The 27781-nt window shown below is 37.3% G+C and overlaps 1 protein-coding gene across 1 annotated transcript in view; it reads left to right on the top strand.

Annotated features, from left to right (window-relative positions):
• The window catches only part of LOC129744720 (zwei Ig domain protein zig-8-like), a 237683-nt gene that overhangs the window by 164107 nt on the left and 45795 nt on the right, over window positions 1–27781 (top strand). Inside the window, exon 3 of the mRNA XM_055737402.1 lies at window positions 2868–3160. Coding sequence (XP_055593377.1) covers window positions 2868–3160 — 293 coding nt within the window. The remainder of the gene's footprint in view (window positions 1–2867; window positions 3161–27781) is intronic.

Below are 27781 nucleotides of genomic sequence, written 5' to 3'. Positions count from 1 at the left end.
TGGGATACTAACTTTTCTCTGATTCTGACTATTTCAAAAAAAAAAAATTTTTTTGAGTATGCAGGAGCGAGAGGTTGCTAGTTGAACTTAAAGAGTATCTTATTAACAACCCTTCCATTTTCCTCATTGAGTACTAGGACATGGCCGGCGCCGTTATTAATCATTTAAATCATATAAAAAAGGGAGAGCATCAGGTTTGTACAATGAGAACAGCTGCTAATCCCAAGCATCATTCTTTTGGACTTTGTGCAAAATTGATGGCCTCGATTAATCACGGAGTAGCAACCATTGGCGATGTGGAATTTGGTCTGCTTAGCCACGCCAGCGATCATGGCGTAATGTATAGCTTGAAAACAAATGTAAAAAACACGAAGTTCCTTTAGAATTAATTAAATAAAAAATTGTATATGAAGCATTTCGAGTTCAATGATTTGAGGTGGATATGAGTAGTCAACCAAGCTAAGCTAAGCTAAGCTAAGAACGAGCAAAAAAATTTCAAAACGAACATCTATTTTTGTTTAATCCTTAGATAAAAAGAGATACTATTCTAAAGTTTCTGATGATGTACAATGAAAACATTAAATTTCGAAATATTTTCTTTCACTTTTCTCTGGTATGTTTTTGGCCTAGATTTTGTTCAGATTTGCACTTTTTTTTTAAATTTTCTTACAAGTTGTCCTGAACTGAGAAGCATTAAGATGAAAAAAAACAAGAAATTTAAATAATCGCATTGAAATTTTTATTAAAAACTCTAATGAATATTTGACCGAATATTAGTTTGACCGAATAGTAGAAAAGTAAATATTCGGTCACTATTTATGGCCGAATATCACTATTCAATACATCTCTAATCCCTGATGAAGTACCCTCATTCTACCCTCATTTTGAATATTCGTACCCTCATTTTGAATATTGTAGTTAATTTAAAAGTCAAATCTTAAACAAAAATATTTAATTAAGATCGGATTTGCAAGAACCTAAATTTTGATCATTTACTTTCACTTTTGAAAATTTGATATATTTTGATCGAATGTTGTTATCTTTTAACTGGTCAAGAGTTTGGTAGACTGATCTTGTTTGAATGAAGCATGGATTAAGTTTTTTTTAAGCAACTGAAATCTTCCTAACTTAACGTTTCTCTATGCTCTGATCAAAATATCATTATTTACCCTTGAGCAAAAACAAAAAAAAACATCAATGAAAACAATTTTTCTCTTTGGTTGCTTAAGGCTTCATTATACAATTTCAGATTTGAATTTTTAGTACGTATTTTCAAAGTTTATGATTTAAAATAAAAAACATCAAATGTAATAGAACTTCAATATGAATAATCCAAAATGGCGCCTATGAGGCGGTTCTTCCTACGGCACTGTTTCCAGATGTGTTGAAAATTGATTTGATGTAAGAATCGATCTACCTGACGTTTGATTTAAGTGGGAACTTGACAAAAAAAACATGGAACTTTCTCAAAAATCTGTGACTTCTGTGATTTTTCACAAAATTCTGTGATCTGTGGCATTGATTCTGTAGTGAAAATGTTTTGAAAATTCTTTGTAATTTGATAAATAAATTTGATTCAAACTCATAGGAAGAGGCTTCTGGAAATTCAGTCTCAAAGTAGGCAATTCTAGAAGTGGCTCCAGAGAGTAACACAGGGTCCGGTTGTTGGAAACTAAATGCACAGCAGAATTGATAAACAAGTTTCATCGGCGTTTAGGTTGTTTTTTTCATTGTCATTACAACGATTTTTTTACGTCTCAACATCCCAATAGTTTACATCCGGATTTGATCAATTACGGAGCGCTTTGATGTGTGGAAACTCAATTTGTAAATGCCTAGCATTGTTCTTACTTAAAACTATACAGCAAACTTGGATTCCTGAAGTGTTTAAAGTTGAATACGCTACAGAAGATGTTTGTCATCATTCAAGGAAGTAACACTTTATTGAAATTAAATCCCATATAAAAATCCTGTGGCAAAACAAAATCCTTACTTTATCTTATTGCAGCTCGAAGCTGTCCTACATATCAACTTCTTTCAAAAGTAGTGTTTGTCTGTCTGAAGTAGTAAATTTTCAGAAATTGTCGTTCTATTGAAATTAAAAGTATTTCTTTAATGTCCTGTTAAAAACATCCTCACCAAGCTCAAGACAAATTTCTCTTCTCTCAAGGTGCTATTCGAGATGATTTAAAGATGAATAAATATTTTACTCTGGATGTTATGTGCTCTTTACTTAACATTTGGAAAAAGTTGGAACAGTTATTCGAAGAATGCACAATTAATTTAATTTTAGATCAATTTGGAGTGAAAAACGTACACTGAATATTTAGTTAATTGAAAACTATACTTGATTTCTTTGAATTCTAGTAATATAAAAATATGTTCAAAAATAAAAGAAAAGTAATATTTTTTTGGAAATCACTTTAAAAAAATCATTTTTTATGTAGATGATTAAATTGAATAAATACCGTATAATTTTAATAAATGTTTTTTTAAATAAAAAGTGCGAGAGCTCTTCAAAACTGCACACACACATTTCTCAACAGAACCAAAGCTAACAAAAAAGTCTCTCCTGGAGCCACTTACACTTTGGGTATTAAAACCTCACAAATTTATTTTCACCGCCAAAACCTATCTTGTTTCTGGGCAATCAATTTTTCTCAAAAGCAATATGCATATTTCCTGCCAAAAAACCATCAATCGATCATACTCAAACGAGTGAAATTTCACCAAAGTGGGAAATATGAAACACCAGGGGCAGGAAAAAAAAACTCTCTATTCGAGAAAACTTTAATTTCCAATTGAACGCCCCAACAGCCTAAACTAATTCGCCATTTTTTTCGTGTTCTCCTTTTTTCTGCTTGCAGGCATTCTGAGTGTTGAGGACAGCGGTGGAGGAGGTGGAGGCGGAACAACACGTGACGAGGGCGGGGGAGGAGCAACTGGTGCCGTAGGAAAGGAGCAAATGGTGAGAGGAGCAACTGGTCCGGGGAGCTGGAATGTTGGCGGATTGAACAGCCTACAGCAGGGGGCGCATAGCATCATCAAAAAATTTTCGCCGCATCCGTACTTTGACTTCGATCTGCCGCGAAATATCACGACCCGGGTGGGCCAAACGGCTTTCATCAATTGCCGGGTGGAGCAGATCGGTGATAAATGGGTAAGTGGGTGGGAGCTTTTTTGAGGTGGGGTGTTTGAGGAAATTGGAGAAAGGAAAACCGATCCTTTAGAAGGTATTTGTTGGGATTTTTTTTTTATTTCGGTCTGTCCTGAGTGCCAGATTCCATTTTTGGTTGAGGGCGTTCACAATTCAATTTAATGGTCTGTAGGACGGTTTTCATTTTCCTGTTTGTGTATCCGTGCGAGGAGACAATTATTGGGTCGATCCAACAGAGGTTTTCCACCAGATTCAACAGGCGTGTTATATGTTGCAGTTTCAATTTGTCCATTCAATTTTCACTGTCAATTCCAATTAACGATGTTGAAAGAGTTGTAATTGTATGGTATCAAATAACTGAACAAATAGTAATAAAAACGGTTTTGTAAATGTAATCAGAGAGCTGGATTTTTTGATTACCAACTAGAGGCTATATCAGATATAGTGATATTTTATAAATATTAAAAAGAGTCGTCATAAATTTACTTTTTTTTCTTCTTTTTATCAATTTTCTAAAGTTGTCCAACTGTCGTTTACCCTAACAGGTTTCTGTATAACTCTTGAATGTGTCGCTTTGATTTGTTGAAATCTGCATGGAGATTTTAAAAAATGGCTCGACAAACGGGCTTCAATACAAAATCAATATAAAATTTAAAACAAATAATCAAGTTACATTAACAAGTTTTGAAATAAGAAACTAATTTAATCTACTGAAAGACATCTTCCTTTAAAAAAAAAATAGAAGAGAGGAAGTAGAGGAAGCCAAAATGAATTTGAATATAAATCACGACTTATCTAGAACCATTTTAAGAAGAGAAGAATGCAGCGGTGTGGAAAATTCCTAAAATAACCATTTCAATTTTTTTTTTCAAATTTCAAGCAGAACTGAAATGTTTGGAAAAATTTCAGGTACGCTAGTGAAATGCACCCACAAGTATGTTAGTTATGACCGAGTTTCGATGAGAAATCCAAAAAACTAAAAGTCCTAACCTGAAACCAGAATTCAAGGCCGTGCACTTGAATTTAGAATTACAATACAAATAAAGGCTCTTTTCATTGGTGGCAAAACGCTGTAAACTTTGTTTTGCCAAAATTGAACCGTGCCAAAATCAAACGGTTATTTTTATCACAGTTCTTCTCACTTACGTGTTGTTGTTGTTGTTGTACATTTATTTAAAGAGGGTTTTTAGTCATGAACTTTTACTCTCACGTAATAACTAATATTAATTTATATTACATTTTTTCGAATAAGCTATTTTTTTTAAGAAACTTCACTAGATTGTTCATACACTCAATATCATTATTGATTATATCACTGAGATTTTCACTAATCTTGAAATGATTTCTTGAAGCGTCGTATGTTTTGCATTCCGTTAAAATATGTTTGATGGACAACGAGGTATTGCAAGAGGTGCAAACTGGTGCAGGATGTTTCGCTATCAGGTGTCCATGAGTCAATCGGGTGTGCCCTATACGGATCCGGGTGATGACTCGTTGCTCATCTCGGCTTGATATGTCTTGCCATTTTTCAAGTTGTGGTTTTATCCTCTGCAGTTTGTTTTCTGTTCTGGTTGCCCAAACTAGTTGTTGGGATACAAACAACCAATATAATGCCCATGTAATCGCATCTTTGGCCGGAGTTCCAGTATCCCAGAGTACGTCACTACTTCTCCCCAACTCTGCGAGTTTGTCTGCTTCTTCATTTCCTGCTATAGAACTATGACCAGGTACCCAGACATATGTGATGTTTTTCTTGTTAGAAAGATGTTCAATGAATTTTATAAACGCATGTTGGGATCCTTTTTCTAATGCTTTCTGAATCTGTGTAACATACAGCCTCGTTTGTACAACTGTGTGTAGCACTGGCTAAAGCAGCAGCTTCTGCAGAAAAATTTAAACAAGTGTTTGGCAAGCGCTCCGAGATTTCCAAATTTGGCCCTTTAATTCCAATTCCAACTTTTCCGTTTGCTACAGAACCATCCGTAAAAAAGGTTTGACATTGTCTGTATTTATTGTTGTGTAGCTCATGGAAAATTCTTCTTGCTGCATCCTTATTCGACCCTGCTTTGCATCTTTTTTTTATGAACCAATCAATTTTCGGAATACGAGCATTCCAGGATCGTCCTCCTTCAATAAGCTATTCGCAAATAGTTGACAATCGTTCACTAGTCAGTTGGTTAAAAAATTGGTCTGCTCTCTTGAATAAAATTTTCCCTTGGCTTGGTTTCTGGATAACACTACATGCACGTCGTATCAGGATCGAACATAGAAAATGTTCAAAGTCTAATCTACCACATTCTGTGACAATAGAGTCAATCGGTGAAGTTCGAAAAGCTCCTGATGAAATTCGTAGAACACTATTGTAGATAGGTTGTAGTCTTGAAACTTCTTCTGGTTTAAACATCTCAATTCCATGCATCATTTTTGACACAATTGTTGCCATTCCAATTTGTAAAATCGTTTGCCTGTTACCAAAGTTACTTATGGCCTGCAAAAAGTCGATCCTCGAACTGCATGCTTTTCTCACTTCTCGAACATGAGTCAGAGCATTACCCTTTCGATTTAGATGAATTCCTAAGATTCGAATGCTTGAAATTTTTGGAATAGGTAGTTCTTTTATTTTAATGTTCTTTTTTTTTGGAAAAACAATGACGAGTCTTTCTTTGGCAGGTATGTAATAAGTTGCTCTTCTGCGCACTTATACTATAACCAAAAGTATTAGTCCAAATAATTATTTGGTCAACAGCCTTCTGTAGATATCGTCTGGCTATAGCTGTATATTTATGTCCAGTAATTAATAGTAGATCATCTGCATAAACAAGCAGCGTGACATTATCCGGAACAACTTCGAAGATTGGATTTACTGTCAACAAAAATAAGGTTACCGACAGCACTGAACCTTGAGGAACTCCGTTTGCTTGACATTTCACTGATGAAAAGGAACCTCCTACAGTGACACGAAATGTTCTGTTTTTTAGAAAGTTGAGTATAACTCCGATAGATCTTTGTCCCAATTTCGCATGTTTGGCTGCATTTATGATTGCTGGATGCCAAGTACGATCATAAGCCTTCTCTAAATCGAGCTGGACTATCTCAGTACATAATCCTTTTTGCCTGTGATCAGCTATTATATCGGTCAAAGTACTAAAATAAGTTGTTGTACCAAATCCTTTACGAAAAGAGTGTTGATTTTCATTAGGTAAGTGGTTTTCTTCAATGTAATTCCGTATTCGACGGTCTATCATCCTTTCATATATCTTACTGAGGCAAGATGTAAGAGAAATCGGTCGGTAACTGGTTAATGTTCCAAAAGGTTGTCCAGGTTTATGTATCGGAATTATAATACTTTCACGCCAAGATTCAGGAAAATTTCCAAGCTGCCATTGGTTATTGAAAATTTCAAGCACTAGACATTTTGCGGCAAGAGGAAGATGTTGAAACATTTCATAGGAAATGTTATCAGGCCCGACTGATTTGCCTCTCACACAATTTAGGGCAAATAATAATTCTTCCATTGAAAAATCACAGTCTACAGTTGGATTAGCTTCTATATCTGTTATAGATAATTCTTCTATTTCTGAGTGAGTCTCTAGGAAATCATTGGCGAAAATAAAATTCTGTTCAAATTTCGAAGCAAAGGATTCGGCAATTATGCTTGGATCTTCTAAAAAAACGTCATCAATTTTCATTTTGAGAGTTCGGATTGATTTACGACCAGTGAGCTTCGAAAAATTTTCCCAAATAGTGGAAATGGATGTGGAAGGGCTAAAAGAAGCTGCAAATGCTTCCCAAGAATCCTTTTTCGCTTTTTCAACAGCTATTTTTGCTTCATAACGAGCCTTGCGAAATGCATCATTAGCTAATATCCAAGAAGGACTACCATGTGGAGTTTTTCGAAGTTTTTTAAGTGCCTTTTTCGTTCTTTTATTAGATCGTCTATATCAGTGGTTTTCAAACTTTTTTCACTTACCGCCCCCTTTTAGAAAATTTTTGAACTCAACGCCCCCTGGGAAAATTTTAAGAAAATCTTAAAAAAAAAGATAATCTGGATCGTCAAAAACCATTAGCTATAGCTTAATGTTTTTGTGAATTATCTCAAAATTCACTAAATTTATAAGGGCCATCAGAGCCAAAGGTGTGCGGGTATCATGGTGGTTGATTTTAATTTAATAATGTCAATCGATTCTTCATGTTTCAAACAATATTTCCTGATTTTTCAGATTTTTAAAATTTTATTTAGATAAATACTATTTCGCTCGAAAATAAAATGCAAACTTTCGTAATGGAAAATAAGCAAACATAACGGCTTAAGCGTGCTTTCCTCGAAATAAGCTTTAATGCACTTATACCATGTTTGCCAGGATTTTTTTTCGAACTTTTCGGACCGGAAATATCCAAGCATTTGATTTCAAAATGTTTAAACCAAAATCTGTGCAACATCCGAGCAAATTTGGTCAAAATCACGGAATAATTTAGTAAAAATATAAAATGAATACATTTGAAATATTTGTTCTCATCAAAGCACATAGGAAAATTTGAAATCTTTTTTATTCGATTATAGTTTGCCCTTTTGGCTCCAAGGGCATATTGCTTTAAACCTCCAGTGAACACATAATTCTATGTATAGTTTTCTAGACAATTACTTAAACTTTTCAATACCAAATCACATATCTTAAATTTTGGCAATCAAAATTCTATGTTCATCGTTAATTTAGAATATTGAATACTAATTCATTACTGACAAGCCGGTAAAATATCGTAAAAAATAGTATTATTCCTTTATATCTGAATTTGAGTCCTGTTCAAAGTTATGCAGCATTCACGGAACTTAATGTTTAAATAAGAGTCTAATAACGGCGAAATAAATAGCGAAAAGATCAAATGACTATCGATGGCATATGGCACAATTGATATGTGAATGGATTATAATAAAGATGATCAAATAACAAATGAACAATGACAAATATTGAGATATCAAAAACTTACTGAGATATGGATCAAAATTGAAATTATAGATATTTAAGTCTTGAACCTGATGTTTAGTTTTGCATCGAACTTACTCGTTGATATTTCAAATCTACGTTGTTTCGTGATTTGTGAAAATGTAAGTTACGACTTCACCGCCCCCCTGAGCTCTTCCATCGCCCCCCAAATTTCAAAATTGAGCTCACCGCCCCCTTGGAAGCTTTCAACGCCCCCAAGGGGGCGGTAGGGACCACTTTGAAAACCACTGGTCTATATGGTCTGACCACCAGTATGCAAACTTTGACGAAGTATTGCCAGTTGTTTGAGGAATCGCAGGCATAAACCAGGAATCGCATCATTTGCAGCACCAATTATTATTTTAGATAAGTTTTCAACAGAAGAAGTAGAATTGATTCTTATCAGATCTTGAATTCTCGCTTGAAAAACCTCCCAGTTAGCCATTTTATGTCTCCACTTCTTGACATGAGGAATAATTGGGCCATTGTCACCAAGTTGAATAAAAATTGATCACTATTGAAAGGCTCATTTGATGTTTTCCAACTGAAATGTTTGACAATATCAGTGGATGCGAAGGTTACATCGATGGAAGAATCAGAACGACCTGCTGCATCGAAACGGGTGATCGATCCATCGTTAAGAGGGATGAGCTGGTTTTCACAAGCCCAGGTAGCAATGGTGTTACCCATGGAATTCTCACCGCAAAAGCTGGAATTTGATTTCGTTCTCCTGGCTGTAAATGTTAAGCGATTTTGATGATATTATATTCATTGTGTAGGTAATTTGTTCTTATTACTCAAAATTTTAAAATGAAGTCGATATGTATTACCAAGTTATCAGAAACTGGTTCAGAAAGTAAAAAGTCCGAAAAATCAATTTTATTTTTAAAATGCTCATAACTTTTGACAGCTTTTCTGTATTTAAGTGTTTCATTGATGTTTGAAATCGTCAAGAATCCATCTATCCGACAATGTATAGATATGTTGGGGTCCAATGAAAGTTTTGACCGCTATCTCAGATCTTCCGGTAGAAAAAAATCTAGCTTTAAAAAAACGATATCCAATTGTTGCTTTGCTTAGCTGTATTTCATTTCCCAATGAACCGATTTTCAAAACTTAAATTTCAATTTTTTGACGTTAATTTCATCATTATTTTCATAGAACATACTTGGTCTGTCAAAATTCCTAGTTCTTCAGTATATTGGAATGATGATAAAGAGATTTAAAATGTGCGCTTCGGGTCATATTGACCCGAACGGCATGGGAAGGTTAAAGCTACTTTCTTCTTATCCTTCTCAACTGCCGGTGGTGAATGATTAGCACGTTTGTTCCTGGGATTGACATTAGCTACTGATTCGTAATCGTTGACAATTTTCGTAGATTTGGTAGTTTTTAGAGAATCAGACAGATCATTCAAATCACTTATAGTTTCATACTCACGACATTTATCCAAATACATCTGCTTCAGCTTATTGAAGTTAGCTTCAAGTTGAACCATTCGCTGCTGTTTTTCCAACAACAACTCAACTTTTTTGGTAAGCTCTTCTATCTGCTTATCCTTTTTGGCAATTTCGATGGATGGTCCTTGAGATGCAGTAGTAGCGTAGGATGGTTTCTTTGACGTAGGCAATTGTGTTTCGATCTTCTTTCTAGCTTCCGTCCAAGACAAACTTTCATCAGTTCTCACGCGAATGACGGCTTCTTCCAAACGATATTTCGGGCAGTTTCGTCCAACAGCTGAGTGATCATTGTCACCCTCGGGGCAATGGGAACATTTGAATGGCAACTTGCAGCGTTCATCTTCCTTGAATTCATGACTACCAGAACATCGGATGCAGCGTCTTTCCTCCTTACACCTTTTCTTCGTATGACGATATTGTAAACAGTTTTTACAAATCATGGGTGATTCGTAGAAGGTTCTTACTAGAACTCGGGTACAGCCAAAATAAATTGCTTTTGGGAGACATGTGCTTGCAAAAGTCAATATCGTCAAAGGAGTTCTAATTACCTTTTTATCAACAAACTTTGTGATGCGCTTTACTGCAATCATGCCTTGTGTTTTGAGCTCCGCAAGAAGCTCTACCTCCGTCATGTCGATGGTATCTTGCTGGAATACAATTCCCTGAATGCGGCTTAGAGAGGGGTGGTCAATAACTTCAACAGCAGTGTTGGAATCTAGCCTAGTAATTTTCTTCAAATCTTCCACCAATCCCAAATTGAAAGTTGAAATGACATAACTTTTCCCACCATTTTCCAGAGACAACGTAACACTTTTACGGAGAGATCCACGTTTCAGTTGACGTTCAATTTCATTAGCCACGTAAAAAGGATTTGTTGGCAGTTTGTCCCGATTTTCATTGTCACCTGGACGTCTTAGCTGGAGCCATCTCTTTTGTCCATCAAAAGACGTCGATCGCATATAAGGTGGTAGAGGAGAAGATTCAGGCAATGCTGACGCCTCTCCACTTCCGGCGGAAACGCCTTTCATGGCGCCACCGATACTTTCACTCATTCACTATTGGCTTTTTGACACTTTTTGTCCGATAAAATATGTGATTATATCACAAGTAGAATAAAGCACTAATAATTATTACTATTCCGAAAAAGTCTTTCACAATCGAATCGAAACCATAAGGAAAAAAAAAACAATGTCGTATCCTAGGTAACGTAAGCACTCGATAGCAATCCACGCAGCGACGGTAAAATGCGACTGAACTGTAGCAAGGCTTGCTTAAGACTGTCACTTACGTGTTAATTTTGGTTTTTGTTATTAAAAGGTGATAGGGTCAAAATTTGGTCAATGTCAACTTGACATATTTCTTTCAATTTTGCATTTAAAAAACCGGAACACCCCTCATTTTGAAGGTGTGTGTGTGTAGAATGTCGCTCCTATTTTGATTTTGGATTTCACTCTTCAGTTGTCAAAATGCCGTCCAAGGAAGAAGAGCAGCGTATCAAAATTTTGCTCGCGCATCGCGAAAATCCGAGCTACTCGCACGCAAAGTTGGCAAAATCGCTAAAAGTTGCCAAATCAACCGTTACAAATTTAATTAAAGTATTTGGGGAACGTTTGTCGACAGCCAGGAAGTCTGGATCGGAGGGAAATCGAAAACCGGAAGCCGCTGAGACGACAAAGAGAGTTGCCGGTAGTTTCAAGCGAAACCCTAACCTCTCTCTCCGAGATGCCGCAAATAAGCTAGGAGTATCTCTACAACCGTGCATCGAGCCAAAAAACGAGCCGGACTATCGACTTACAAGAAGGTAGTTACTCCAAATCGCGATGATAAACAAAATACGACGGCCAAAGCGCGATCCCGGAAGCTGTTCACGACGATGCTGACGAAGTTTGACTGCGTGGTAATGGACGACGAAACCTACGTCAAAGCCGACTACAAGCAGCTTCCGGGACAGCAGTTTTATACGGCAAAAGGAAGGGAAAAGGTAGCATATATTTTCAAGCACATGAAACTGTCAAAGTTCGCGAAGAAATATCTGGTTTGGCAAGCCATCTGTAGCTGTGGCCTGAAAAGCAGCATTTTCATAGCTTCCGGGACTGTCAACCAAGAAATTTACGTGAAAGAGTGTTTGAATAAACATCTGCTGCCTTTCCTGAAGAAACACGATTGTTCCGTACTGTTTTAGCCGGATTTGGCATCTTGCCATTACGGTAAAAAGGCCATGGAGTGATACGCCGCCACCAACGTGCAGGTGGTTCCCTAGGACAAGAACACTCCCAACACGCCAGAGCTCCGCCCAATTGAGAAATACTGGGCTATTGTCAAGCGGAACCTAAAGAAGACCAAAAAACTGCTAAGGACGAGCAGCAGTTCAAGGCAAACTGGGGGGGGGTTGACAAGGTCGCTGTACAAAATCTGATGGCAGGGGTTAAGCGTAAGGCCCGGCAATTCGGATTTGGAAAAACGGTAGCCTAACTGAATATTTTTCTTAAATTTTATACTAATTAAACTTGAAAAAGAAATTTAATTTGATTTTTTAAATAAACGATTTCACCGGTTTACACGCGTTTTCACTTGACCAAATTTTGACCGTATCACCCTTTATCTATTCAAGATGGCTTATGTTCAATCAATAATGAAGCTTTCTTTATGACAGTATAATTTTTCAATTGTTTCCATCCTCGACTACTGAACAACATCATGCACTATAAAAACAACAAAATCATGTTTATAATCTCGGGCCACACAACCGATTTATAACTCCGCCTTTTCAAAACACTTGTATTCATTAATCATGAGTAAGCTTATCCAAATACCTTCTACATAAGCATTCACAATTCCTTGTACAACGAAAATACATTTAGATATTGGTTACGAGCTCTCATTTCACCCGGAAAGCATCCATAGGATCCGTCTGCGGAAACGTTGCACAGTTTTTCTATTCATTACAGCTCGATACCACAAATCTAGCTACTGATTCGCCTTCACATCAGCAAAGTTTCAACGTCAGCATACCAATTAAATTGACGAGTTTGATTGAAAGCCCCATTAATGATGGATGTTGTGCGCCTGGTTATCGAATCAAATGAAGCATAATCAGTTTGCCGCGTGTGCGAAAAACGATTTGATTTCCCAAATGAAGCGCACGTTCCCGGGAACGTGGACCTGGTAGAGGAAATCCAAGGAGTGAGGGAGTAATCATTAGCGGGAAGGATCAAGGTTGCCACACCCCAACACGCCAAAAGACACGCCCGTGCCCCGGGTAAATTTACATTATCCTGTTTGATGGCTAAATGATTGACATTTTACTCTGACACCATCATCAGGGGGCAATACCATCACCTGTTTCGAAAAAAGGAGGGAGGTCAACCCGGGTATGCCGGCAGAAAATTACAGCTTGACAGCAATTTTAAAGTGAAAATGATAATGAATTCGCGAAATGTTTCGAATAATTATCTAAACCGTTTGGCGTGTTACGACTTTCGATGACCTAGTCTAATTTTATCGAATTAAATTGGAAGGAAAACAACAGCAGAACGAACGATGTTAAACAACAACAAAGGTCAGCAAAAGGGGTAAGTGATTTTCTGAGTCAATAATTATTACGTTAATTTCAATCAAATTTATTCCATTCTTGACTTAATTGACTTGTGTGCAATAAACCAAAAATATTGATTATCGTCACACGGGGCATCATGCAACAGCAGGGTTAAAAGCAACATTTGTATACCACAACACTTGATTCATTTTAATAGGTAGCGCCGATATGGTCTAGCGGATAGGCTGGCGCGAGTCTGGTATTGGTATACCAGGCGTACTGGATTCAATTCCCGGTATCGGCCGACAGGTAAGATGTGTTTTCTCTTATAACTGACTATATAATAAGAATGTTCAATCAGTTGCCAGCTGGCCAGGTATATGCACGGATGTCATAATACCTGTAAGTAAACTAGCCCACCTGGTTGACTCGTTCTTCCAAATCATACCTACATCAACACAACACATTCATCTATAACAGTTCATATGAAGCCATGGGGTCCGGGTATGGTGTACGCGTTGCATTGGAGATATGTCGAACTTAATAATCTTAAGAATGCATGTAAGCCCATACTAAGGCAGAAACTGCGGTGAATCCGTGCACCCATGGTGAACTACCAACATAACATAACAATGCAACACTTAATTCAATTTCATTTTAAAGGGTGATTCGGTCAAATTTTGGTCAATGGAAAACGAGTGTAAATCGGTGAAATCGTTTATTTAAAAAATCAAATTAAATTTCTTTTTCAAGTTTAATTAGTACAAAAAACAGGAAAAATATTCAGTTAGGCTTCCGCTTTTCCAAATCCGAATTGCCGGGCCTTACGCTTAACCCCTGCCATCAGATTTTGTACAGCCACCTTGTCCACCTTCTTCGCCGCAGAAAGCCAGTTTGCCTTGAACTGCTGCTCGTCCTTTGCAGTTTTTTTTGGTCTTCTTAAGGTTCCGCTTGACAATAGCCCAGTATTTCTCAATTGGGCGGAGCTCTGGCGTGTTGGGAAGGTTCTTGTCCTTGGGAACCACCTGCACGTTGTTGGCGGCGTACCACTCCATGGCTTTTTTACCGTAATGGCAAGATGCCAAATCCGGCCAAAACAGTACGGAACAACCGTGTTTCTTCAGGAAAGGCAGCATACGTTTATTCAAACACTCTTTCACGTTAATTTCTTGGTTGACAGTCCCGGAAGCTATTTTTTTTGTTTCGATTATAGTCGTTTTACCATTATTATGGCATTCGCGACTTTATCAACGTTAAAGTTGGCGGATCGTTATTGAAAAACTTATCCGGTACAACTGTGTTCGATGTTTACTCTTGGGCTCGAACTCGCGGACATCGGCTCAGGAGACAACAGACTTGCCAACTGAGCTATATCTTAAGCCCTCTTGGAAGCTATGAAAATGCTGCTTTTCAAGCCAAAGGTACAGATGGCTTGCCAAACCAGATATTTCTTCGCGAACTTTGACAGTTCCATGTGCTTGAAAATATCTGCTACCTTTCCCCTTCCTTTTGCCGTATAAAACTCCTGTCCCGGAAGCTGCTTGTAGTCGGCTTTGACGTAGGTTTCGTCGTCCATTTCAACGCAGTTTAACTTCGTCAGTATCGTCGTGTACAGCCTCCGGGATCGTGCTTTGACCGTCGTATTTTGTTTATCATCGCGATTTAGATTCACTACCTTCTTGTAAGTCAATAGTCCGGCTCGTTTTTTTTGCTCGATGCACGGTTGTAGACGATTCACCCAGCTTATTTGCGGCATCTCGAAGAGAGAGGTTAGGGTTTCGCTTGAAACTACCGGCAATTCTCTTTGTCGTCTCAGCGGCTTCCGGTTTTCGATTTCCCCCCGATCCAGACTTCCTGGCTGTCGACAAACGTTCCCCAAACACTTAAATTACATTTGTAACGGTTGATTTGGCAACTTTAAGCGAGTAGCTCGGATTTTCACGGTGCGCGAGCAAAATTTTGATACGCTGCTCTTCTTTCTTGGACGGCATTTTGACAACTGAAGGGTGAATTCCAAAATCAAAATAGGAGCAACATTCTACACACACACAAACACCTTCAAAATGAGGGGTGTTCAGGTTTTTAAAATGCAGAATTGAAAGAAATACGTCAAGTTGATATTTACGAAATTTTGACCGTATCACCCTTTAAAATTAACACGTTCGTCGCCACGCTCATTTTGGTAGTTTTACTAGCCAGGCCCAAAGGAATTTTCAGAGAAAGAAAGCAAAGAGGGAGAACTCATATAGACCCATTTGTCTGCTGGACACCCTTGGTAAGCTACTGGAGAGGATAATATTAAACAGACTTATTTTCTACACAGAAGGCGGAAGTGGACTGTCGGACAGACAGTTCGGTTTTCGGAAAGGGAGATCTACGGTGGACGCCATCCGTAGGGTGACAGAGTACGCGAAGCGCGCATATAAAAGAAGCGGACAGGTGTTCGTCACTGCGCCATTGGGACGATCGACGTTAAAAATGCCTTCAACTATGCCAGCTGGGAAGCGATTGCCAAAGCTCTTCACAGGATGCTTGTTCCCAATACTCTCTGCAGGATAATAGGAAGCTTCTTCGAAAATCGAATCCTGACGTACGAAACCGACACTGGGTTACGATCTACTGGCCTAACAGCGGGTGTTCCATAGGGTTCCATACTTAGACCTGTGCTTTGGAATGTGATGTATAAGAGCTGTTAACTACCAGCAGGCGTGCAGATAGCCGGACGATATCGTGCTCATGACTACCAGCGAAACAATCGAGGAGATAGAAGACCTTGCAACGGTGTCCGTAGAAAGGGTTGGCATCTGGATGGAGGGAGTTAAGCTTCAGATAGCTCACCTGTGCAGTTGCTAATTATCTACGAGAAATCACCCGAATTACGAGACAATAACACACCGCGTACACACGACTGAATCGATCAACTGCTGACACACGAAAGTGGGAGGGACGCTGACGTGAGAGATCAACAGCTAACGGCAGGATGTATTCATACGCGCTACACACGGTCATTGCAATCTATGCAGTATGTGTCTGCTTGTTAACTCGTGCACCTCACATCACCATAAAACCGAAGTTCTGCTCGTGACCAATAACAGAGTTGTGCCGCACATGGAGATTACTGTTGGAGGGCACACGGCATCTTCGAAACAGCAGCTGAAATACCTTGGAGTAATGGTCGACCATCGCTTAAGTTTTGGTGCGCATGTCAAATACTGTTGTGAAAGTGCATCGAAAGTCATCGATTCATTGGCCTGGATTATGCCGAACTGCCATGGTCCAATGAGTAGCAAGAGACGTCTCCTTGCGAGCGTAGCACTGTCGAAACTACGATACGGAGGAGCGGCCTGGACCTCCGCGATAGAGGTAGAGCGCAACAGATCCAAATTACGTAGCACACATCGGTTGATAGCCATGCGAGTTTCCTGTGCGTACAGGACCATATCAGCAGATGCAGCTTTTGTCATCGCGGGCATGGTTCCCATCGACATAACTCTGGCGGAGGATATGGAATGTTACAACGCAAGAGCTGTTAGAGGGGTGCGTAAAATTCAACGAGCAGCGTCAATGCTCAAGTGGCAGATGGACGCATAGGCTAATCCCGAGACTTTCAGACTGGGTAGTTCGGAAGTATGGAGAGGTCATCTTCTACCTGACGCAGTTCCTTTCGGGTCATGGGTGTTAAAACACAAAGCAATACCTTCATCGGTTTAAGCTTATCAGCTCGCCCTATTGCCCGGAATGCGTAGAGACGGAGGAATCGGCAGAACATGCTATCTTTGTCTGCCCCAGGTTCATTTCAAGTCAACAACTTCAAAATTTGAACGCTGAAAATATTGTGAATGAAATGTGTCGCAACGAACAGTCGTGGCGTGCTATAGTCGACGAAATCTCGCAAATCATGCGCGATCTGATAAGAATCAGGAAAGATGATGAACGGAGAGAGCGAGATAGTCAACCAAATTTGACAAGCTAATGGAAGGTCTTGGGCCTCGTATGACACTTCAATTCAAAAGCAACGCGATCTTAGGGCGCGGTATAACCCTAATCTGGACTCAAACGTGTGGTGGGACTTAAAAGGTCTCACGTACTCAGCTACGATCTTTCCTGCAGCAAAAGGAAGCGGAGATACCATTCGGGGTGGTCGTGTCAGGATTCTAGCTTGGTAGTTTCTCAATCGGCCATGCCTTGGTGGTTAGAAATCCTGCGGAAGTGGTTGCTGTGACGGGCGTGAGTTATTATGAAAGCGTTACCTAACCGGCACACGTTTCGGGGTCTTCCGTACCAGTCTGAAGTTGGCGATAGAGGAAAAGGAGAAGGAGAAAAAGGATAAAGCAGAACGAAAATCAAGGAGAAATTGAGGAAAAATTGAGAAAGAGGAAAAGGGTGAGATGTATAAGTGCATGAGCACAGCCTACCCCTTGATGTAGTATCGTAGGGTGAAACCAAGGGGCACATCTGGCACACGAAGCCCAAGGTGGTTTTAGTGGGACGAACCCACTGTTATGGTTTGAAGTCAAATTTCCATCTTGTAAAAAAAAGGAGGGAGAACTCCCATATTTGAAACGTGTGGCGAAGCTGAGCGGTAAACTTAAGTAAGAGAGCGTCACATGCCTTTTGATGTGACGTGAACTTCAAATTTAAAAATATGAAAGCTCCGGGGGAAGATGGGATTTTCTATATTCTTAATAAAAAGTTGCATGAAAGCACTTTAACAATAAACGGAAAAAGGCCAAAGTAGCTCCAATTTTTAAACCTGGAAAAAAGCTTCAGAGTCTTCAAGTTATCGATCAATTAGTTTGCTTCCTTCTTTAAGTAAACTATTTGAGAGAGTTATTTTGAATAGGATGATGATTCACATTAATCAAAATTCTATTTTCCCTGATGAACAATTTAAGTTATGTTTCAAGTAATTATTTGATTATTGAACAATTCTCTTAAGGAAAAACAGCGCTTATAATTTAAATGTTACTTTGCGCAAAAATATTTGGTTATCCAAATTAAAAGCCCCTGGAGTTGATTAACCGTTTACAGCCCTAATTTGAATGGTACGGCCTGTTGCGTTTCGAAAGCGCTAAGCAAACAGCTCTGAAACTTGAAGCTCTCTCTCTGTTTTGTGTCGAGCATTTCCAAGAAAACGAATCAGCCTAAATTGAATGAAACTTCCCCCGAATCGTAAATTCCACTCCCACTGCCTTTCCACACGGCCACAAGGAAACGAAACCAACCAGACGAAAAGTTTAACCCTCCAGCCCCAGAATAAGTACCTCATTAAAAAACATCCTCCTCCATTAATCATATTTGCGGCTCCTGAAAGGAAGATAAAACCATGCCTCAACCAAATCGTACCGACAAGATCGTTTCGAGCAGCGATTCATATTTATGACTCAAGGTGCGTGTAGGTTGTGTGTAAGCGTTTTTTCTTTGTTTGTGTTTGTGGATTTTTTTTCACACAAACTCACACATACCCACGAAACCTTACTTAACCAAGTTCCATTGAGTTTTCATGTAGAGTTGAGAAAAAAATACGGTAGACTGGTAGGCAGCAATGCGGATAAATCCTTGAGTAAACATGTGTTAAGAATGTTTTATCTTGGAAAAGTTACTTCATCGTTTTTTAACCAACCGAACTTGCAATTGAAAGTTGGAACGTCTTACTGCCACTTCATCATAGAGTAGAGATATCCATTGAAGATGTTTTTCAGCATGGAATCAGTTTGGTCGTTAATCTTCCATTGTTTTGAATAGGTATTTCTACTCAAGAGCCGAATCTAAAATTTTAATCACTAAGCTTTTTAAAGGTTCTCTCCAGTACATTAGATTAGCATTCCTTCCGGGCCCAAAGTCAACTTTAAACAGCAAGCAGCTGCCTGGGTGGAAATCCAGTAGAAAATCTGCCCCAGCCAACCAAGAACACACATTAATCATACGGTTTTTTCTTCATGAACCCCAACAACAGAGCACGTGCCAGGGAGAAAATATTTTGGCCATTTATATTTCCCAGACCCAGGGAGCCAAGATTTACGCTTCTGGTAGCCGTTTTTTTTCTGCTGCATTGTTGGCTGCCTACCTTCCTCCAATCTTGTTCCGCAACCCACCGCAAAAGTAGTTAAGTACAAGGAAGGTGATGATTTTGCGTTTCTTACCCGGTTAAATGGAAATCTTTCGGGAATCGGTTGGGATTTATGGGGATTATTGTTGTGACGGGCAAATGGAAATTGTGAGCTGGGTTAGAGGTGTTTTTTTTCTTCTACAACAGAACAGCCAAGCGTTGAAAAAAGTTAAAGTTGTAAGGAGGAGCAGATGAAAAAATATAGCACACTTCAAACGGTGGGAATTGATGACCTCATTTTGATAGAACGCTCGATTGGGGATTTGTGCTACATTTCGCACAGGATTACCTACTTGGGTAAGGTGTCAACGAAATTCAATTTATTGTTAACGCATGGACAATGCGATTAATCAACTTTATTTGAATTTACGTAAGATAAACTCCGTCAAGTGTTAAACATGTTTTTTGAATATCAGATTAGAAGAACATAGAAGAAAAACATAAAAGTTAGAATAAACTAGAAGAAGCATAATTACATATCTTGGCAAACAAACCTGTATTTATCGCTTTATTCCTGCAAGATAAAATTTCTGGGAAAATAAATCTAAAGAGACAATAAACCTATCTTAATCAAGACTTATAATCCAGACGAATTGAGTCACGTATTCAATCAGATAGGAGATTTTCTTGGTTAATTTCCAACATGTCTATTCACTAGGTCTTCACGCAATTTGACCAATCCGTCAATTAGAAAAAGACTCGCGAAATTGGGTTGATCGGAAGATTTGGTAATATTGATGTTTAATTCAGCTCTGTTAGTTAGCTACTACTCGGTTGAAAGATTATTGAATTTTATGAATTGATTAACTCTGGTGAATTGAATTTAAATATAACAGCTTGCTTAACACTAGGTTCGCGGAATTTTTAGCAAAACCTTCTTTTTGAGAACTCGTTAATTTGAAGAGTGAGTATAGACCACACTAGAGCATATTACTAAGTATTTAAAATTCACAATTTCCAATCAAGAATCAAAATTCTTAAAGACCACAAGTAATTTTGGCTTTTGCGGAAAAGTTAGAGAAGGTTTGTTTTATATTTTGGTGCCGTTCGGTAGAGTGTAGAAATTTTGAAGCAAAATATGTTGAAAAACGTTAAAGTAAATCTCTTATATCTATCAAACTATTAGATGAAACGTATTGCGGTCTTCAATACAGTTGCTGAAAAAGTTAATGTCTGGAATATTGAAAACTCATGATCTGCAGTGATGCTAGAAATTTTCATATGGCGTCTCTTGAATTTTGTAATGAGTTTTAATGTAAAGAACAAACGGGTTTTTTTAAATTTGCCAAAAGAAATTGCAAAGAAGTTAAGCACTTTAATGACGTTGGAGACTTTATCTCATCATTTTGGATTTCGTAACATTCTAAAGCTAGAGTATACTGCCCGTGAATAGCAGAAGAAAATTTTATTTTTGTCAGACCAGCAATCAGTTAAGACTATTCAGATATTGTTATATTCTCGTCCATACAAGACAAATGTTGTTTTCGTAATTTTGACGTTAATTTTCTTCGGATTGTGATGAAAATTTGCACACAAGTGTTTGAAGGAACCGACTCCGATACTCCAGGTATTAGATTCAGGGTCAGAGTTGGGACAAAGGGGTCGTCCATATTAACTATTCTCTATTTTACGACATAAGCGCTAAAATACATTGGATCGAGATGGAAATTTGCACATGGGAGTTTTTAGGGACGGGTAATTGATTTCAGGAGTCAAGTTTCGGGTCAGGGATCGGCCAAAGGGGTCAATAATAAATAATAACCAGCTAGGATCTCAAGTGACGAAAATATTATAATTTTTGAGCACCAGGAAATAAGCTTTTATGACTTTTAAATGATCTTGATCTGAAATGTACGCACTGCAACAAGATCTACACATTGTTTCTCAATTTTCAACATCATAAAATTTTGGATTTTTCACTTTAATCAATTTTAAAACGCGTTTTTTCTTTAATTTGTTCACTGGAGGCGAACAGAGCACTATTAATGAAGGCAAGATGAGCGTTTTCTGCCCTTTAATCTAGCAGCGAATTCAACTCGATGAAGTCAACTGAATAATAGAGCTACAGCTTTACTCGTTTCGTCTGTCGATTTGGCCTATTGGTAAGATGTCGGAAAGGTAATCAGTAGACTCGAGTTCGATTCCTGTTCGAGGAAATTTTTTTTACACATACCATTCATGATTGATTTTTTTTAATGTTACATTATACGGCTAATAGCATCAAAGCATCATCCGTCAAACAAAACACCAGAAACATAATGTATGAGCATGTGTTAATTCTTTGAAATTTACAAACAGACCTCGAATATTATGTTATTGCATTGTTTGATGAATTAACGCCTCACTGTTTAGTGCAATCATGATCATGAATGATAAATGAAAAAAAATCACCTCGACCAGGAATCGAACCCGAGCCTACTAATTACCTCTCCGACATCTAACTAATAGGCCAAATCGTCAGACGATATAAGTGAAGCTGTAGCTCTATTATTCAGGTGACTTCATCAAGTCGAATTCGCTGCTAGATTTCCCGGCAGAAAACGCTCATCTTGCCTTCATTAATGGTGCTCATACTGCCTCGGGGAGTTTCTCATTATGCCTCTATAATGACTAATTTTCAGCTTTCGGCAAAAAATTTTAAAATGCATTTATGTTTTCATCTACTTTTTCAAGTTTCATTCAATTAGGCAATGGACTATTTGAGTGTCTGAATAAACAAACGTTTTGCTTAAAGGTGGCCATTATGCCCTCAACTCCCCTATCAAATTTTAAACCGGAGGTCGGTGAAAGAGGTCTTCCATATTAATCGTTTACTGTCTTCGCTCTATTGTCGTGATTATAAATCAGACTGACATTAAAAAATGTGCAACATGAGAGTTCTACAGCACGAGCAAGTGATTTCATGTGTAAAATTTTGGGCAAGGGGCCGGTCAGTACAAAAGGTCACCCATATTAATAATTCACTGTTTTGGAAATAATTTAGTTATAATGCATCGAAAATACAAACAAGAAAGTTTTACAGGACTAGAAATCGACAGCTTATATTAAACTTAGTATTAGACGACGGAGAAAGGGTTCGTCTATATCAGTGGTTTTCAAACTTTTTTCACTCACCGCCCCCTTTTGCAAAATTTTCGAGCTCAACGCCCCCCCCCCCCCCCCCCCTGGGCAAATTTTCAAAAATTAAAGAAAATGATTATCTGGATCGTTAAAAACCATTAGCTTTTGGCTTTGTGTTCTTGTAAGACTAAACTCAAAATTCATTCAAATTTATATGAAGTTCTCAGAGCCAAATGGGTAGGGGGTATTATAAGTGTATATGGTTCGATTTTGATTAGATAATGTCTAACGATTATTCATGTTTCAAACTATATTTCGTTATTTTTCAGATTTTTAGAATTTTATTTGCATACTATTTTGTTCGAAAGATAAAGGCAAATTTTTGAAAAATGACCAAACATATCAACTTGTTTTCTCGAAATCAACATTTATGCATTTATACCTTTTTGACTCTAAGTGCCTCATTCATATTGCATAACCTCCAGTAATAACTTAATTCTATGTAAAGTTTTCTGGACATTAACTTGAACTGATTGATTAGTTTGTTTTGTTATAAAATCATATATCTTGAATTTTGGTAAACAAAATCCTATATTCACCATTAATTAGCATAATTGAATACAAACTTATTATCAAGCCGGTAAAATAACGAACAAAATAGTATTTTTCTCGATATCTGAATTTGAGTACTGTTCAAAATTATGCAGTAAAAACAATCCTTCATATTTTCTTTCCAAAAAATCTATTACTTAATCACAGATTCTTTCAAAGTTTTTTTTTCAGATTTTTTGAGACAAAATTTTTTAAAGATTATCAAGAATTACCATATAAAATTTATCTTTTTAAGTATAAAAAAAAATTACAAAACAAGATCAATATATACAGCGTATACAAAATCTGGGACAATTTAAAAAAAAAATTAGAGCAACAATTTACTTGCAGCTTTATGCAATTATAGATATTTTAATCTTGAACCTAATGTTTAGTTCTGTAACGTAATGTTATTCTTTTGCATCGAACTTACTCGTTTATATTTCTAATCTACGTTGTGTCGTGATTTGCGAAAATGTGAAGTACGACCTCAACGCCCCCCTGAGCCATTTTAACGCCCTCCAAATTTCAAAATTGAGCTCACCGCCCCCCTGAAAGCTATCAACGCCCCCAAGGGGGCGGTAGGGACCACTTTGAAAACCACTGGTCTATATGAACTGTTTCATATTTTTGCAATCATTATTTTATTATGCGTGGGAACTCATGAACATTTTACAAAACGGACAATCGATTCCAAGAATCAAATTTTGAATCAGATGTCATAAAAAAAGGTCGTTCATACAAACTTTCAATGTTTTTTGCAATAATTGTGTTACTTTGCATCTTATCGAAACGAAAATTCAGATACAAATACCAACAATTTACCATGATAAATTGCTTGGAAAAAAATAATAATTATCATTTATTTTTCATCCAAATTAACATTTCTTATCTTCATTTTCAACTGAGGGGTTGATTGAAAATTCCGCTGTAGTGTTTTGAATTTGAAAAAAAATACGATTTAAAATGTGAATTGTTGATTTGAAAAATTTAAAGATTTATGTTTTTAGAACAAAAATTCCAGAAAAGAAAAACATACACAAACTTTTCTAAAATATTTCTATAAATTTAAAAAGCTTGACTGCTTGAATGTTTAATTCGTTTAAATTTATTTCAAAATTTAAAAAAAAACTGTACTAGGTATAAAATTAAGTAAACTTTTTAAACGAGTTTACTGAATTGCATGTTGCAGTATTATAACAAAACCAGCTGACCTGGCAAACTTTGTTGAGCCTGTATTTTTGAGATTTTTTTTATATTTTAGCACTGTTCCTTAGTCAGCCTTCCTTTTGAGTGGATAAAAGCAAGTGGATACCCTTGTGTCAGAAAAAAATCCGGAATAAGTTACGCTCACTTTTGGTTAGCGAACTTAATTTCTTCCGGTAACTTAAGAACGCTTAATCTATCAAGTTTACAATTTATTTTATCCATATTTCCTATTCAAAAACTCCTATCTGATCAAGTATTTTAAAGATGCTGAAGATTGATTTGAACAGAAAATTGATCTTTTTTGCTGGAGTCGTCGTAAACTGAGTTTTTTTTCGATTTGTGTTTACCTCTGTATTTAAATACATTGAAGTTTTCTTTAAGCATGATCGTCAGAATAGAAAAATTACAAAAAATGAATTGGACAAAACCAGAACATTAAAAGAATTATGAAAATAAACTCAATTTTTAATTTTTTTTTTCAATATTTCAAATGTTGTTTTTTTCGGACTTGGTACTAAATACACGAATTGAATCATATTGTGAATTGACATAGATGAGTTTGACAAATATTAAATAATTCAGGAAAAGTCACTATTCATCTCATTTTACAGCAACACTTTTCTAATCAATGGTTGAAAATGACTTTAAAATTTGTGTCATCATTATCTTATTTTCAATTTTCAGTTAGGGATTGGCACATTGCACTAAAAATTAGGAAATTAAAAAAAAAGAATTTAAACTGTCATGTTTTTGGATTACTTTTCTCTTAGCATTTGAAACCTTGAATGAAGGCACATCTTTTTTGAGTATTTGGAATAAAAATTCAAAACAATCAGAAATTATTTAAGATTTTAGTTTATGATCGTAAGATAAGAAACTGTAATCCAAACAGTTAAATTTAATTCTTAGTTTTATTGTTAATTTATATCAATGTTCTGAATTTGGCTTTATGAATCTGGATTTTCAGATATATTTGAACGTAAATTAAAAAGCTGATTTTCTTTGATTTTGATTTTATTTTCGTTGATCGAGTTCAAGTGTTTTTATTCTTAAACTCTCTCGTGCTTGATAGATTGTTTTTTTTAATCTGATATCTGGTACGACATTTTTTTGTGTTTTTTTGTTTTGGTTCAGATTTTTCTTTATACATAAATGTTTCGAAATTTTAGGTGGCATGCATTTTACTTAAATGTTAAATTTTTATATTCTTTCAAGTTTGATGATATTTTTGTTAACGATCCATTTTTCTGACTTTTGATACTGAGAGTTGGATCTAATATCAAGTCAAAGTCCTATATAGCTAAACTTTGGAAAAGTTACTTTTAACCACTGAGCATATCAGATAGTGTGCATTTTTCAATGTTTTCTGATCCTCCAATCCGTTCTTATGATAGTGATGCAATTTAATTGGAATCACAAAATTGATAACATTCAATTCTCAAACTGACTGGATAAATTCCTAACATCTTCTAAAAATCAACCAAAAAATAAAGGTAGTTTTTTTTTACAGTTATATGAATTTCTATTGGTGTTATCAAAACTCATCAAAAATGATTTGGTAATGGTAATGTTTTGAGTGTATCAAAAATTTTACATCAATCTTGCTTGAGTTGCTAAAAGAATATGACATTCAAAAAAAGTTAACGGTGCATGAACTGAACAGTCATCTAAGAAAATATTAGAATTGCCTTGATTCTGATGCAACAAAAAACAAATTTCGTAAATATGCTTCTTACCGGCTAGTTGCAGCACCCCATAGAGACAATCATATCCAAGTATTCATTTTACTTATGCCACGTGGAAAGTACACTGGCAATGAAAATGGGCGCCAAAACTTTCTACAGATAGATGGATGAACATTAGTAAGCCTTGATTGCTTTGGGCGCCTTCCTACTCTGGGTGATTCGAATGAAAAAAAAAATGGAAATTGGATGCCATGACTTTTATTTGGTACGAACAAAAACTTAAAATTAATTTTCAAATTCCACTAAAACCTTTTCGAAATAATCTCTCCGTTGTGCTATTCTTCGCGTAAAGACGAACACAACAAAAAAAATCGCATGCAAATCGGATGATCCAGTGAAGAGTTTTGAGTGTTCGCACAGTTCTGTCTCTCTTCATAGATAGATGAAGTGGAAAACGATAAGTTTCTTAACTTTAAAGAATGATTTTTTTTAATACATACGTCTTACCGTAATAAAAACTTATTTATAGAAAAAAGTTAAATTCAACAATTTTAAAAAATTTGAAAGATTTTCTATCAAGTATTTTTGACATTAAACCTCATCCGCATTAGATTTCATTACCCTAATCAGCACTAGGAGTGTCAATTTGTTGTCATAACTATTTTTTTATCTAACCGATTACAATGAAACTTATATCACTAAAAACCTTGTATTGTCAGTAAATTATGTTTAGAACATTATATATAACTATCCTACCTAACTTAAGGGTCCAGCGCCGATTGACCGGCGCATAGGGCTGAGATAAAAGATCTCCACTGCTGGCGATCCGGAGCCAGCGTCTTCACTTGCTGCCAGCCAAGGTTTTCGTCAACTGTGCGGATTTCAGCGGCTTGACTTCGCCGCCACGAGCTTTTGGGCCTGCCTCTTCTTCGATGCCCATCTGGATTCCAGTCAAGCGCCTTTCTGCAAATCTCGTTTTCATCTCTTTGCAGCGTGTGCCCAATCCATCTCCACTTACGTTCCCGTATCTCGATTTCTAGCGCCATTTGATGACATCAGCGATGAAGTTCAACGTTTGAGATCCAGTTGCCAGGCCACCAAGCGCGGATGATGTTCCGCAGGCAGCGATTCACAAAAACTTGCAGTTTTTGCGTCGTCACCGCATATGTGCACCAAGTTTCACACCCGTACAGCAATACGGATTTGACGTTTGAGTTGAAGATTCGGATCTTAGTTCGTAGAGAGATCTGGCGTGACCGCCAGATGTTTCGGAGACTCACAAACGCAAATCGGGCTTTTCTGATCCGGGTTTCGATGTCCTTCTTGGTACCACTATCAGGCGTAATCTGGCTACCAAGATACTGGAAGCACTCCACTGTTTCAACCTGTTGTCCAGCTACCACGAAATTGGCACGATTTTCTGTATTGATTTCCATCGACTTGGTCTTTCCGACACTGATTTTGAGACCTGCTGCCTTGGAGCTTTCGGTGAGGTCGTCGAGTTTGCTCTGCATGTCTTGTTGTGTTTGGGCGAGCAAAACAATATCGTCTGCCAGGTCAAGGTCGTTCAGTTGCTCCATGGTTGAAGGATTCCACGGCAATCCTCGGTTTGGTCTACAGTCAATCGATCCAGTCAAGATCTCATCCATTACGATGAGCAGCGGTGACAAAAAACATCCTTGTCTCACTCCAGCAGTTACCGGGATTGGTTCGGACAAGACACCGTCGTGCAAGACCTTGCACGAAAATGCCTCGTACTGTGCTTCGATGAGATGGACTAGATTCTCTGGGACCCCTCGTCGTCTAAGAGCAGCCCAGATGTTTTCGTGGTTCAGTCGGTCAAATGCTTTTTCGAAATCAACGAACACCAGCAGAAGAGAGTCCTGGAATTCGTTGATTTGTTCCAGTATTATTCGTAGCGTTGTGATGTGGTCCACACATGATCGTCCGGATCGGAATCCAGCTTGTTGCCGTCGGAGTGTAGCGTCGATTT

Source organism: Uranotaenia lowii, chromosome 2 (genome assembly GCF_029784155.1).
Source record: "Uranotaenia lowii strain MFRU-FL chromosome 2, ASM2978415v1, whole genome shotgun sequence".
In the NCBI taxonomy this organism is placed as follows: domain Eukaryota; kingdom Metazoa; phylum Arthropoda; class Insecta; order Diptera; family Culicidae; genus Uranotaenia; species Uranotaenia lowii.
The sequence above is the reverse complement of the archived record's forward strand: the minus strand, read 5'-3'. Positions and strand labels throughout refer to the sequence as shown.